Genomic DNA, 13,745 nt, shown 5'->3' on the forward strand with positions numbered 1-13,745 from the left:
AGTGTGTGGTGTGTAGTGGCTGGTGGCCAAGAATGACGAGGCATAGAGTCAGTAACTCCCGGTCGACCTCAGATTGAGATGATATTTGGATCCAGACTTGTTTTACTCCCAGTTAGCAGACCGTGACCAAACATCGCCCGTGTGAGCGTTTCCTGTGCCCTCTCCCGCCACGCCAGCGCAAGCATAGGATCACAACTCCATTTCATAATCATAATCATATTCCACGCGCTCGGCCATAGCCACCTCGAAGGGGGCATCGAGCATATCAAAGTCCCCGTCGTCACCGTTGGCATCACCACCGCCGCCTCCGCTGCCGCCGCCACCTCCGACGGCACCTCCCCCTCCACGCCTGCTGTTTCTCGCATCCACTGTCGCCGTGTTCCCCAGCATTTCCTCCAACCTAGCCACCTCGGCCTCGGCCCGTCTCCCAGCTTCTTCCAGGGCGGCGAGCACGGTGCCCAGCAACTCATCGAGTCGCAGATCCCGTAAGACCTGTTCGTAGCGCTTGACCTTGGCCCAGGCCCACTCCTCTTCCGCGCGGTCGTCACCCAAGAACGACTGGTCCGGGCGCTGCTCGACATCCTTCCACTTGTTCCGGAACTCTTTCGCCACGCCGATGTACGCCCTGACATCTCCCGAGTCGGCACCCAGAACGTCGTGGAGCGGGCTGGAAGGGTGGTCGAGTGCGTCGAGCACGTTGGCATGGAACCGGTGCGCCGCACCGTGGAAGGTGCGCGAGTCGCCGATGATGGGATCCGCGGAAGAGCTGTGCCGATTCAGGTGGCGTGATGATGATGTCGATGTCGATGTCGATGTCGATGTCGCTGCTGTCGGTGCACCTGGTAACAAGGACGAGGTACGATTAGCGGTCAAGGTATCGACATCACGACCAGTGGGTGCCGCCGTAGTAGAAGAAGAAGAAGAAGTAGGAACAGTCGCGGTGATCACAATTCCCCACACGCCCAGCAGGCATATCAGGCCGCGCTCGAGCAGTGCGTAGAACTCGAAGAAGTCGATCTTGAACTGTCGCTCTGCTTCGATCGGGTCGATCACCATCTCATAGCGGCCCAACGACGCGCGAGGGCCGATAGCGAGAGCGGGATTGCCTTGCCGGGCGTGATCAGGGTGGTGGCCGTGCTGGAAACCATGGTTCTGGTTCTGATTCTGGTTCTGGTTCTGGTTCTGATACTCCTGTGCCAGACTCAATGCCCGATGCGACCAGTGCGTCAGACTATTCGCCTTCCACGCCAGCCGGCGAAACAGTCTGCGGAACCGCTGCAGTTCCGTCTGCCGGCCCAGATACTGCCGTTGGGCCGAGCTGAGGGCTGTCGTCGATGGTACTGCTGCTGCTCCTGCTGCTCCTGCTGTCATTGTTGTTGTTGTTGTTGTCGTGGTTGATGATGACGGGATCGTCGTCGCTCCTCCTCCTGGCGCCCCATTCCCAGCTCGTGGCAGTGTCGACGTCAATCTTGAGGAGGACGCCTGGGTATCCGTAGACGGATGGCCATGATAGCTGGCCTGATGCTCTGCGACCTTGACATTGACGCCGTTCTTGTGTGGTGAGGCTGAGGCTGTCGAGCGCGCCTGGAGCTGGAATTCACACTCTCTTCGCACCTCTGGACTTGCCCAGCGCGAGGCTGTGAGGTCCCGTTTCTGCATAGTCGCCGTCTGTTAACAGAGGGCACTGTTGGCAGAGGGCACTGACGGAAACGTGGTCGCGAGCGCTGTTGACTGACATGCAATGCAGTACCTGGTCCGGCGCCTGGTCTTGCAGGGGTTGCATTGGCGCCTCGTCCGTTTCACCGCTTGTCCGCAGCGGACCTGGACCTCAAGGACAACATGCTCTTCCTGTATCTCTATGGTGTGTATCGAATACCCAATTTTTATCTCTACCTGATGAACCAGCAACGTCGGCACGCCGAGATGCCTTGTTTGCTAGGTACAATATGTCGTCTTTGTTCCTGCTCGTGACCGGGTTGGCTCCTCGTCACAAACAATAGAATTTGCAATGTGGATTAATGGGAAATACGAGCTTCGCCCATAATGCATTTGGCCGAGGACTTACTGCCGTAATTTTACACCATGTGGACGGCCTGCGATAAGATGGTCAAGGTCATGGCCATTGCTAGCTATACTACGTCCGAGGCTCAGAACGCCAGTGCTTGACATGATACTTCCCTGAACAACCCGCCAGAGTCTGATTCAGCAATGAATATTAGATTCTTCCAGAACACCATTGTCCACATGCTGCCTTGTCACCAGTCTCTCAGCGACTGGGAAGCACAGAGCAATTTTGGCCACGTCATTCGGCTGCCGCATCCCTGGATCCTCTTCCTTGCGGATGATTGTTCCCGCCGGGATGACTCACCCTACCGGTGATGTCCTGCCAGGTCGCGCCGAACCTCCTGCCGGTACTGGCCAAAAGACCTTCTTCTTCCTCCTCGAGCGCGTCCTCTTCAGCGTCAGGATCGCTCAGCTTCGGTGTGCGGAATAGCAACAAGACGAACCCCAACAAGAAAACTCCCAAGAAAACAAACTGAGCCCAGAAATCAACCACGCCAAAGAAGGGAAAGTTGACCGTGACACGGTTGAGGAAGGTCGACACCACGGATGGTGTGCACACATTGCGAGCAGCTGGGTTGTCCGTTGCTTCCCGGCAAGGAATAATATGCCCGATATGGTCTGAACAGTCTGGCTGTTCCCCGGGATGTTTTGGAGGATGGTCGCAGAAGGTTTGAGCGCCGAATGTGGCGTATTGCGGAGCCACCATCATGGCAATGGAATAATTGATGGCCAGGGTCATGAGGGTCAGCATGACTGTGGCGACAAGCAGGGCCTGCGGCGAAGTATGAGCCTTGCGAATTCTGAAGACAGTAATCCAGAGAACTCGAATGCCGATAGTGGCAATCCCAATGATGCTGGCACTGAAGAACAGCAGCACCAGGAACAAGAAGATCACGTAGTCAATGGGGAAGACCTTTGCTGACGTGACCAAGATCCAATTGATCGGTTGAAAAATATGGTTATGGGCCAGAAGATAGCCACAATGTCGCTTGCATATCGAGTTCTTAGCTTTGTCGACGCCGGTGATGACCATGCTCACGAAGACCAAAAGGACGACGATCACCAGTAGTATTCCGAGTATCAACTTGATGGGACGGAACACGGCCTCGAGTTTCAGCCAGACTCTCCACCATATGCTCTGATCCTCACCTGACGCTTCCGCAGCAAGTCGTTGGTGCCGGCGCAAAGTGCGTTCTTCTCGGACTAAGGCGTCTAGTTCTCGTTGGTCCTTGGATGATAGGCCGTCCGGGTTTCCTTGGGCTCGGCCTTCAAGCTGCCTTTGTCTCTCCAGGTTGCTTTCCAATTGTGTGGCAGTGGTCTCGGTCAAGGCGGGGGCTGAGATACCAGGAGCCGACTTGATCAACGTCACAGGGAGGAGGGCCAGACCGGCGGCCGTATAGAAGCAGTAGATAATGACGCCAATAGTAATCAACAGGCCCAGTGCAAATGTCAGAGCACGTTCACCATGATTTTCAGCCAGCAATTTCTTGAAGAAATCCAGGTCGAAGTGTGCTCCTTCACGATGACGTGCAACTGGGACGAAGAAGCCGACCAGGAAGATAGCAAGGCAGAGAAAGATAAAGGCCAGGGTGTATTTGAACGCAGCCCAGAACCTTGACCCGAAGGTTTGAGATCCTTCCTCTTGAGCCACCTCATCGTACTCTTCGTACCAGAAGTAGGCGAACGGAATGACCAGCAGGCAAAGGACGGCATCGAGCGAGTAGAGGAAGTAATAGACGACCCGCAGCGTGAATGTGATATTGTCGACCTTGTCTTGATTGGCCCAGTCTTTCCGCTTGCCCAGTTTCGAACTTGAGGTGCTTGAGACCAAAGCAACGTCGACCGGAAGTAGCAGGACAGTCGCGAGGAGCGATGTGATGGTGAAAATGCAGACAATGGTGACGAACGCGGAGCGATCTCGATGAGCCTGGTACAGATAGACGAATAGAGAGGCGACGGACAGAAGGAGCAGGATGGCGACGGCGTAGACCACCCAAATCAAGGTGATTTGGATGTATCCGGCTGAGGCCATTGTCGAGAAGTGCGGGCCAAGCATCTGTGTCGAGGGGAGGAGCTGCATATCGGTGGGAGGAAGCGGACGGTCGAGAGATCAAGGGGAGGAGGGAAGCGGCAGATTCTCCTGTCTCATACTCCGTACATATAGTCGGAGACTGGAGACGAGATTTTTGGGCAATGGCGTCGTAGAAGGAGGGGTTGAGCAAAGAGGATGTAGTATCCGTCGAGGTCAGATGGTTCGTAAATCAAGGTGCAACTGGACGGGCTTACCAGCACCAGCACCAGCACCGTCGTCATAGCTTGGAGCTGGCCAGGAGCCTGAGTCGCGTCTAATAAGGTGTGTTGGTCTTGCCTGTTGCGGACTAGCTCAGGTATAGCGGCAGATTATCACGTGCATGCGCAGGGCTCATGGCACGTGACCGCCAAGCTATCAGAAACTTGACCACGACAGAGAAGGACCCTCGTACTTGAACTTCAACGCGACATTGAAACTGAACAGCAACAGCACAGCAACCGCAAGCTCCTTGCTCAGCCTCATCTCTGTTCCCTCGCCCGCCCCTCAAACCCGCTACATCGAATAGAGCTGGCTGGCTGTGCTGTGATGGCGTCATGATCCGGCCACTTTGGACCCTGTCACTTTTCCTCTCCCACCATTTCCATCTTTGACACGCGCCGTCCTGGCAACCTGATACCAAATGCATTGCTACACTGAATTGATCCCGCCTTCGGGTGTCACTCACGCCCTCTCAGTTCCATTGACCTCCGCCAAGGCCGACAACCTCGTTGTGGCACGAACATCCCTGCTCCAAATCTTCCAGTGCAAGCACCTCAGCCATGGGCAAGATAGCAAGCTTGTCCTGGTGGCCGAGTACAATCTTGCCGGTACTATCACCTCATTAGGCAGAGTCAAAATTCCAGACTCGAAAAGTGGTGGAGATGCCGTGCTTGTTGCCTTCAGGGATGCCAAGCTGACGTTGGTCGAATGGGATCCGGCACTGCATAGCATATCTACGCTGTCAATACATTACTACGAACATCTAGATCTCCAATCTATCCCGTGGGAGCCTGATCTGTCGAACTCTGTCAGCCATTTGACAATTGACCCATCGAGTAGATGTGCCGCTTTCAACTTTGGTGTCAGTAATCTCGCCATCATCCCCTTTCATCAGGCCGGAGACGAGTTGGCAATCGAAGACTTTGATGAGCTTGATGAAGAGGCCAAGGAACGGCATTCCCCAACCAAACACAATGAGATGCAGCACGACAGTCCAGACACACCTTTCAGCCCGTCGTTTGTTCTCCCTCTCACTGTCCTTGATCCTGGCCTACTGCATCCTGTCGACATGGCCTTCCTTCACGAATATCGAGACCCCACCATTGGAATCCTGTATTCAACGGCTGCACGCTCATCCAACATGAGTGCCGAACGACGAGATGTCACCATCTACGCCGTCTACGCGCTCGACCTGGAGCAGAAGGCATCGACCACATTACAGTCGGTCCAAAAGCTGCCAAACGACCTATACCGGGTCATGGCACTTCCACCGCCTGTCGGAGGGGCCTTGCTGATCGGCGGCAACGAACTGATACATGTTGATCAGAGCGGGAAAACCAATGCCATCGCGGTCAACGAATTTGCCAAAGAGGCGTCCTCGTTCTCCATGGCTGATCACTCCGAATACTCGCTGAAACTGGAAGGCTGTCAAATTGAGCATTTGGGTAACAACAACGGAGATATGCTCGTGATTCTTCAGACTGGCGACCTTGCTCTTTTGACCTTCCGAATGGATGGCCGTTCGGTCTCGAGCATGGGCCTTCGTCGAATCGGCGAAGGTCAATCACAGGGGGTGGTACTGGGTGCTGCGTCTTGCAGCACGAATCTCGGGTCCAACTGCCTGTTCATTGGTAGCGAAGAATCCGACTCTGTCTTGCTAGCTACGGGCAGAAAGCCTACGCAAGCGAAGCGGACAGTATCGCGATCCCAACCCCAGACCGACGGCGTCGAGCTCGAAGACACCATCGGTGAGGATGGCATCGAAGATGAGGACGACCTCTATGCTGGACTCGGTGATGGACTGAATGGAAATTCGGCGACGGATGTTAGCGGCCAAAATTTCCGATTTCTGGATCGCCTCCCTTGTGTAGCACCGATCAACGACATGGCTTTTACAAGTGGGGGAAAGCGCAAACGAGATGACAGTGAGGAATCAGAACGAGAACTGGCTGTTGCCTATGGACGGGGCCACGCAGGCGGTCTAGCTTTCCTGACCAGACACCTTGAACCCCGGGTCACCAAACGAATCAAGTCCGAGAATGCCGTGGGCATTTGGTGTTTCAGCTCGGGCAAGAGAACCTCAGACGACAAAGTCCAAGAGGAGCTTGACGACCTTGTGATGATCTCCCAGATAACGAATGACGGTGCGGGCAGGTCGACGCTGTATCGACTGATTGACGGGGATCTTAGTCCCATGGATGATTCCGAGTTTGACGAATCGGCCGGTTCAGCAATCGCAGTTGTCAAATTGAATGCTACCAACCACACTGTGCAGGTCGTGCCCACAGAAATCCGCGTCTACGATACCGGATTTGCTCTGTCGCAAATCTTCCCGATTGTCGATGAAGAAGAAGGGCAGATGGCCAAGTTGGTCCGAGCCAGCTTCGCGGACCCGTATCTGGTCCTGACCAAAGACGATGGAACCCTGACTCTGCTCAAAGCCGACAAGGCGGGCGAACTCGACGAGGTCGAGTTGCCCGACGCTCTGAAAGAAAAGTCGATACTCTCTGCGACGTTTTACCCCGACACGAAAGACTTTTTTCAAACTTCTCGATTCTACGACAGCGCTGCTTCGACCGGACCGATATTGTCCGTCTTGACGTCAGAAGGCCACTTCGTGCTACTGTCCCTGCCCAACATCAGTATCCAAGTGTTTCAATGCGATAGCTTGCCATTTCTCCCGACTTATTTGATGCAGGATTTGCAACTGCCCAAGCACTGGAGAAGCAAAGATGAGCTTGGAGAAGCTTTGCTGGCCGATCTTGGAAATACCACCGACCGCCGACCATATTTGGTGGTTCGCAACACGACCGGCGATGTCTTGATTTATGAACCCTTTGCAATTCCGGACGTGGTGGGAAGCTTCCGGTTCAAAAAGGTCATGACCAAGGCCGCGAAAAACCCCGTTGAGAACGAGGTGACCGGTGAACAGTCCGCAAGGCAGTCTATGCAAGTCATGAACAACATCGCCGGTCACGCCTCGGTGTTCGTCCCTGGGCCTCATCCGTCGCTGATCATACGCGAAGCGTCGACGATACCGCACGTCTATGAATTGAACTCTGGCAACGTCAAATCAATGAGCGCCGTTCACACCCAGACGTGCCAGCAAGGGTTGGCCTTGGTCGACGATGACGGGCAAATCAAGTTCTGCGAGTTGCCGGAATCGACGGTACTTGGCCTGTCAGATTGGGTCATCCGAAGGGTTCCGCTGTGGCAGGACATTACCTCGGTGGCCTACTTTGCACCCACCGACTCGTATGTTCTGGCCACCAACCACATGGCCGAGTTCCGGCTCCCTCAGGATGACGAATGGCATCCGGAATGGCAGAACGAAGACACCAGATTCCTACCTACTACGATCCAGAGCAGTCTGAAGCTTCTCAGCGCAAAGAGCCACTCGATTATTAGTCAGTACCAGTTTGATGCCTGCGAAAGAGTTCTCTCGGTGCAAAGTCACAATCTCGAGGTGTCGGAAGAGACCCATGAGCGGAAAGACCTGATTGTTGTTGGCACTGCCATTGCCAAGGGGGAGAACGTCACGACCCGAGGCAATCTGTACATTTTCGATGTCGTCGACGTCGTTCCGGAACCGGACGTGCCTGAGAGCAACCTCAAACTCAAGCTGGTCACGAAAGAAGACGTGCGCGGCGCGGTGAGCGCGGTGTGTGACATCGGCTCGCAAGGGTTCCTGCTGGCGGCGCAGGGCCAGAAGTGCATGGTGCGAGGACTCAAGGAGGACATGTCAATCCTGCCGGTGGCGTTTTTGGACATGCGATACTATGTACACGTGGCCCGCGAGCTGGCGGGGACGGGCCTGTGTATCCTAGGAGACGCCTTCTCCGGGCTGTGGCTGGTGGGTTATTCGGAGGAGCCATACAAGCTTCAGATTCTCGGTCGCGATCTTGACAACCCGGCGGTGCTGGCCGCCGAATTTCTGCCCGACGGGAAACAACTCTTTATCATTTCGAGCGACGACGACGGGCTGATGCGGGTTCTGCAGTACGACCCGGAGAATCCCAAGGCCGAACGCGGCACCAAGCTGCTGCTCCGAAGCACATTCCGCACTGGCTCGGCACCGACCAAGATGGTGCTGCTTCCGCCGAGGGTCCCGTCGCCGTCCCAGCGGCGACGACATGCTGAGGCTGACATGGCTCCAGACAGCGCCGGGGCTATCGGGATGGAGGAGCGGCATCGCATTCTTCTGAGCACGCAGGAGGGCTCTTTGTGCATGCTCACGCCGGTTCCAGAGGCGACGTACCGGCGGCTGTCAACGTTGCAAAATACCCTCATGACCACGTTGGACTTCCATGCGTGCAGTCTGAATCCGCGGGCATACCGGCAGGTCGAGACGGACGGCATAGGGGGCCGAGGCGTGATTGACGGCAACTTGGTGCAGCGGTGGTGGGAGACCAGTACGCAACAGAGAGTGGCGAGTGCGGACAAGGCGGGGGCGAGTGTGTGGGAGGTGCGGGCCGACATGGATCTGATCAGTGGTCGAGACTTGGGGGTGTAGAGGAGAGGAGAGGAGATGGCTACGGAGACGGCTACGGCTGTCTACCAGGCGAAGGGTGCCATTGGATCAAGGCTTCTGTATTTCGTCGTCGTCGTCGTTCCCTGCCTTTGGAGTAGTACCCCAGAAGTGGCAGTGCAGTCGGGAGACCAGAGTCAAGCCGATCAATACCTTAGGTAGTAACCAATATCAATCTCGCAGCCCAGCCAAAACGGAAGTCACAATTAATTATCATGAAAGTGCTGGTGTCAAGTGGTCGCATTGATGGGCTAAGGGGCTTACAGTAGGCCCTAAGGCTTAGGAGGCCGTTGATCGGCGTCGAGGGGCTGGGTTCTTACTGTAGGATCCTAAGGCTTAGGTACTTAGCAGGCTTGACAAGAAGCTATGTACGAAGTACGGAGTACTACATGCATGAACTGTCCAGCTGATAAGACACGCACCTCACCTTCATCTTCCTGCCTCCTCACCTACCTGTACGCCTGCACTGCGTACTGTACAGTCAGTATATACTCACCGACACCGACACCGACATCGACACATCTTCATGGCCCGGCCGAGCTTTTGGACGGCGTGACCAATGCTTATGTATGCTCTGGGTGAGCGTTCCTAAGGCCTGTGTGAGAAATGGCTCAGGCCTTGAAACCAGTCGGGTCTGAGCCTGCGCCCGAGCCCTGGGCTAGTACACGCGACCGACGTCGGCCTCGACCGGCGGCTATTTCTATTTCTATCTCTATCTCTAGGATTAAATTCGTCGTGGCTGTGGCCGCAGTGATTGGACTGCTATTACACGGCGGGAAATGGCCACTGCTCTCGCCGTTGCATGTGCCTCTGCCTCTGCCACTGGCTCAGCCTGGAGACCAGCACCAGAACCACCAACAGCACCAGCACCACCAGCAACAGCACCAACTATCTGAAGAGGTGTCAGGGTCAGGGTCAGCCGAGACAACGCCCTTCCACTGGTCCAGCGTCACGCCGTCCCGAGAACTTCAATACCACGACTGCTATGATGGACTGCAGTGCGCGCGGCTCGATGTGCCCATGGACTACCACAGCGACCAGCCCGACGAGTCTCCGGATCGGGTGGCATTGGCCATCGTCAGACAACCGGCCACCGTCCCCGTCAGCGATGCGCGGTATGGAGGCGCGATCCTGGTCAACCCGGGCGGGCCCGGCGGGTCGGGGGTCGCAAAGGTGCTGAACGACGGGCCGCAGATGCGGCAGATTGTCGATGGGGACCGGTCGTTCGACATCATCGGCTTCGATCCCCGAGGCGTCAACCACAGCACGCCGGTGCTGGCGTGTTTCCCGGACAGCGTTGCCCGGCAGACGTGGCAGCTGCAGGTGCAGGCGGAAGGGCTGTTGGGCAGCTCGGAGGGATCGCTGAGAACGGCGTGGCGACGGGCGAGGGCGTTTGCCGACGGCTGTTCGAGCGGACGGGGGTCGGGGTCGGGGTCGGAGAATGGAACTGAGACCGGGACCGGGATTGACTTCCTCGAACACGTCAACACCACACCTGTCGCCGCGGACATGGTCGAGATCATCGAGCGGCATGGCCAGTGGCGTGAGCGAGAGGGAGTCAAAGCGGCGGCGGAAGTACAAGTAGTGCTCGACGCAAGACATGTCCAGGGAGACCAAGATACCAAGCAGCGGCAGCAGCAGCAGCAGCAGCAAGAACAACACCACATCCTACAGCGTACCAAGTGGCGCAAAGGCTGCGAACAACTGCTCTACTGGGGCTTCTCGTACGGGACGATCGTGGGCGCGACATTTGCGTCCATGTACCCGGAGCGCGTGGGCCGGCTGGTGCTGGACGGCGTGGTCGACGCCCAAGACTACTACCACGGCCCGTGGCTGGCGAATCTGGCCGACACGGATTTGATTCTGCAGCAGATCATGGCCTACTGCGCCGAGGCCGGGCCGGAGCGATGTGCGTTCTGGCGGCCCGGCGGTGCGCAGGCCATCCAGGCCGCATACAACAAGCTGCTGCATGATATCTGGGCCGATCCGCTATCGGTGCCGGGTGAGAGGCAGAGGGAGAGCCAGACCAGGCAGCAGAGGGAGAGGCAGAACCAGAACCAGCAGGGTGGGCGTGGGCGTGGGCGTGAGCCTGGTCGAAGTCGAAGTCGCGGCCCCGAGATCATCACCTGGAGCGACGTCAAGATGGTGGTCAAGAACGCGCTATATCAGCCGCTGGCACTGGCGCCCGTCATGGCCGAGCTGCTCCAGGACATCACGCACGGCTCGCCGCCCGGTGCGCTGTTCGCCGACTACAAACAGTCGGCGGCCGAGTTCGCGCGCCACAGCCGCTGCCGGTCCGCCCAGTGTGAGGCCGACGGGCCGTTTTCCGACGAGTGCGTCGTGCCCGGTTGGAGCGAGCTCGACGCCACCTCGGCCATCCTGTGCACCGACGCCGAAGGCATCGGCCGCCTGACCGAGGACGAGTTTCGCGAGTACTGGGAGATGCTGCGGCGCCAGAGCTCCGCCATGGGCGACTACTGGGCACACACGCGACTGGCCTGTGCTGGCTGGAAGGCGAGAGCCAAGTGGCGGGAGGCAGGGTGGGGGGATCAGAATCGAATAGGTGAAACAGGCGAGGGAGCAGACGAAGCAGGAGAACAAGGAGAACAAGAAACCATCACAACTCACCATCCCATCCTCTGGATCTCCAATACTCTCGACACCGTGACGCCGCTACGCAACGCACATAGAATGGCCGCCCGCTTCCCCGCCTCCGTGCTGCTCGAGCAGCTCGCCGAGGGCCATTGCTCCTTCGCCGCCCCGTCGCTGTGTACTGCTAAGGCTGTGCGGCGGTATTTCCAGACCGGTCGGCTGCCGGACCGGGGGACGCGGTGTGAAGTGGACGTGAGGCCGTTTGGGGACCAGGGTCAGGGGCAGAGGCAGGGGCAGAGCCTGAGTCAGGGTCAGGGTCGGATCGAGACAAAGAAGAAGAACAAACCCCAACAGAAATACCAACAGAAACAGAAACAGCTTGATTCGTCGTCGCCAGAGGCTGTGTTGGAGTCCAAGTCAGAGGCTGTGTTGGAGTTCGACTCTGAGTTCGAGTCTAAGGTAGACGCAGAATCAAGATCGAGGCAAGACGATGACACAGACGACGCAGACACAGACGCAGACGCCGCCCTGTTCGCAGCTCTGATGGATCTCGCCCGAACTGGCTATATGGTCAGGATGTGATGATGAATAATGACATTAATGAAGGGTCAGGATGAGAATGGTTGGCCAATGACACTGACACTGACACTGACGCTTTCTTTTGGTCATGGCTATGGTTATAACTATTGTCATGGCTATAGGTGTGGCTTTGACTATGACTATGGCTATGACTATGGTTACAGTTACGGTTACGGTTACAGTTACAGTTGCAGTCATAGGTATAGGTATTTATATAAATACATTATATTACAGTTGCGGTGGTTCTGATCATGGTGATTAGACTGTGTCTGTGTCTGTGTCTGTGTCTGTGTCTGTGTCTGTGTCTGTGTCTGTGTCTGTGTCTGTGTCTGTGTCTGTGTCTGTGTCTGTGTCTGGACCAGAACCTCTTGAACTAGGGTTCGGGTGAGGATGGTATAATATATATATTAGTTAGGACCTAGACCTGGACTTAGATCCGGCCGGACCTTATAAAGATATAGTAAAGTATAGTAAAGTATCGCTATATTCATATTCATATTCTGAGTCTTCAATCCTGAATACTGAATTTCAATGGCCTACCATAGCCTACAGAACGTGGCTTGATCTAACATAGAATGGACGGTAACAACGACGGTGCTGTACAGTAAACGAGTCTAATTGGGCTTTCTAGTTCCAAATTCAACAATTCGCTTCTAGCTTCCGTGAAGCTTCCGTGAAGCCTCAGCCTCAGCCTCGTCACCACTCAACCAAAACCAGAACCGGAACCCGACCCCGAACCGCAACTGGAACAAGCTCTGTCTTTCCCCTCGCCATAGCTGGGACTTGTTGGAACGAACAAGATGCTCGTGCTTGCCTGGGCGGCTCCGGCTGGCTGCGTGGCGCTGAGCACTTTTACTTTTACCCTTCTGACAGTGGTCAAGGTCGAACACGCCAACACCATTAGCACTGGTAGAGCCGGTTATGGTGCGCGATACCCTCGTACTCGAGTCTCCAGTCCAAACAGCAACAAACAGGTACAGTACTTCAGATAGCAACAAACGGCGGTACAGTACTTCAGAAAAGTCATATCTCCATCCATGCATGGGGTGTGACAGTAACAGGCCTGAGGAGGCATCAATCATTCAGGTGGGAAGTGAGTAAGGTATCTATGCATCAATCATTCAGGTAGGAAGTGAGTAGTACCTATCTGGTCACTGGTTACAAAGAACCTGTCTAGAAACGTTACACAGGACCTCTCTATCCATGCACTCCGAGCACTAAGTTTGGTCAACCCTAACGGATAACCCCTCCTGTCCAGACTACAGTACCTTTCATCCTGTGAGTTGACACATATTCCCAATTTAGTAGCCTCCCACCTAAGATTCTCTACTTCGCAGGACATTCGACCCGTCATTCAGAAAACATAAATATAGATGGGCTGGGTCTGCGTCGTCGTGTAGCTAGCTTGGCGCAATGTCGGGTATACATAATATAGAATAGAAGATTGTGGGCAATATCATGTATAGATATAGAACAGAAGATTGTGGCCTTGCAGCTGATGTGATTAGCATGTATCGCAATGCCAGGTATAGATATAGAACAAAAGATTGTGGACTTCAGTTGATGTAATCATCATATATCATGTATCGTATATCCGTGCTTCTTCCATATATATTCTAGATCCAGGTTCATATCATCCCATTTCATAACCATATCATCCCATTTCATACCATCTATGACCATATCATCTCT

The 13,745-nt window shown here is 55.5% G+C and overlaps 4 protein-coding genes across 4 annotated transcripts; 2 read left to right on the forward strand and 2 right to left on the reverse strand.

Annotated features, from left to right (window-relative positions):
- Positions 1-189: 189 nt before the first annotated feature.
- On the reverse strand, positions 190-1,371 carry A1O3_01313 (uncharacterized protein; the record flags this gene model as incomplete). The annotated part of the gene is made up of 1 exon (XM_007731461.1): positions 190-1,371. The coding sequence occupies one exon, from the start codon at positions 1,369-1,371 to the stop codon at positions 190-192; it is 1,182 nt and encodes a 393-aa protein (XP_007729651.1).
- Positions 1,372-2,302: 931 nt separating this feature from the next.
- Positions 2,303-4,096, reverse strand: A1O3_01314 (uncharacterized protein; the record flags this gene model as incomplete). Its single annotated transcript, XM_007731462.1, has 1 exon — positions 2,303-4,096. The coding sequence occupies one exon, from the start codon at positions 4,094-4,096 to the stop codon at positions 2,303-2,305; it is 1,794 nt and encodes a 597-aa protein (XP_007729652.1).
- Positions 4,097-4,775: 679 nt separating this feature from the next.
- Positions 4,776-8,867, forward strand: A1O3_01315 (uncharacterized protein; the record flags this gene model as incomplete). Its single annotated transcript, XM_007731463.1, has 1 exon — positions 4,776-8,867. The coding sequence occupies one exon, from the start codon at positions 4,776-4,778 to the stop codon at positions 8,865-8,867; it is 4,092 nt and encodes a 1,363-aa protein (XP_007729653.1).
- Positions 8,868-9,902: 1,035 nt separating this feature from the next.
- On the forward strand, positions 9,903-12,056 carry A1O3_01316 (uncharacterized protein; the record flags this gene model as incomplete). Its single annotated transcript, XM_007731464.1, has 1 exon — positions 9,903-12,056. One exon carries the CDS (start codon positions 9,903-9,905, stop codon positions 12,054-12,056), a length of 2,154 nt encoding a protein of 717 aa, XP_007729654.1.
- Between the last annotated feature and the right edge of the window lie 1,689 nt (positions 12,057-13,745).

Source organism: Capronia epimyces (assembly GCF_000585565.1).
Source record: "Capronia epimyces CBS 606.96 chromosome Unknown aczIQ-supercont1.1, whole genome shotgun sequence".
Taxonomy (NCBI): domain Eukaryota; kingdom Fungi; phylum Ascomycota; class Eurotiomycetes; order Chaetothyriales; family Herpotrichiellaceae; genus Capronia; species Capronia epimyces.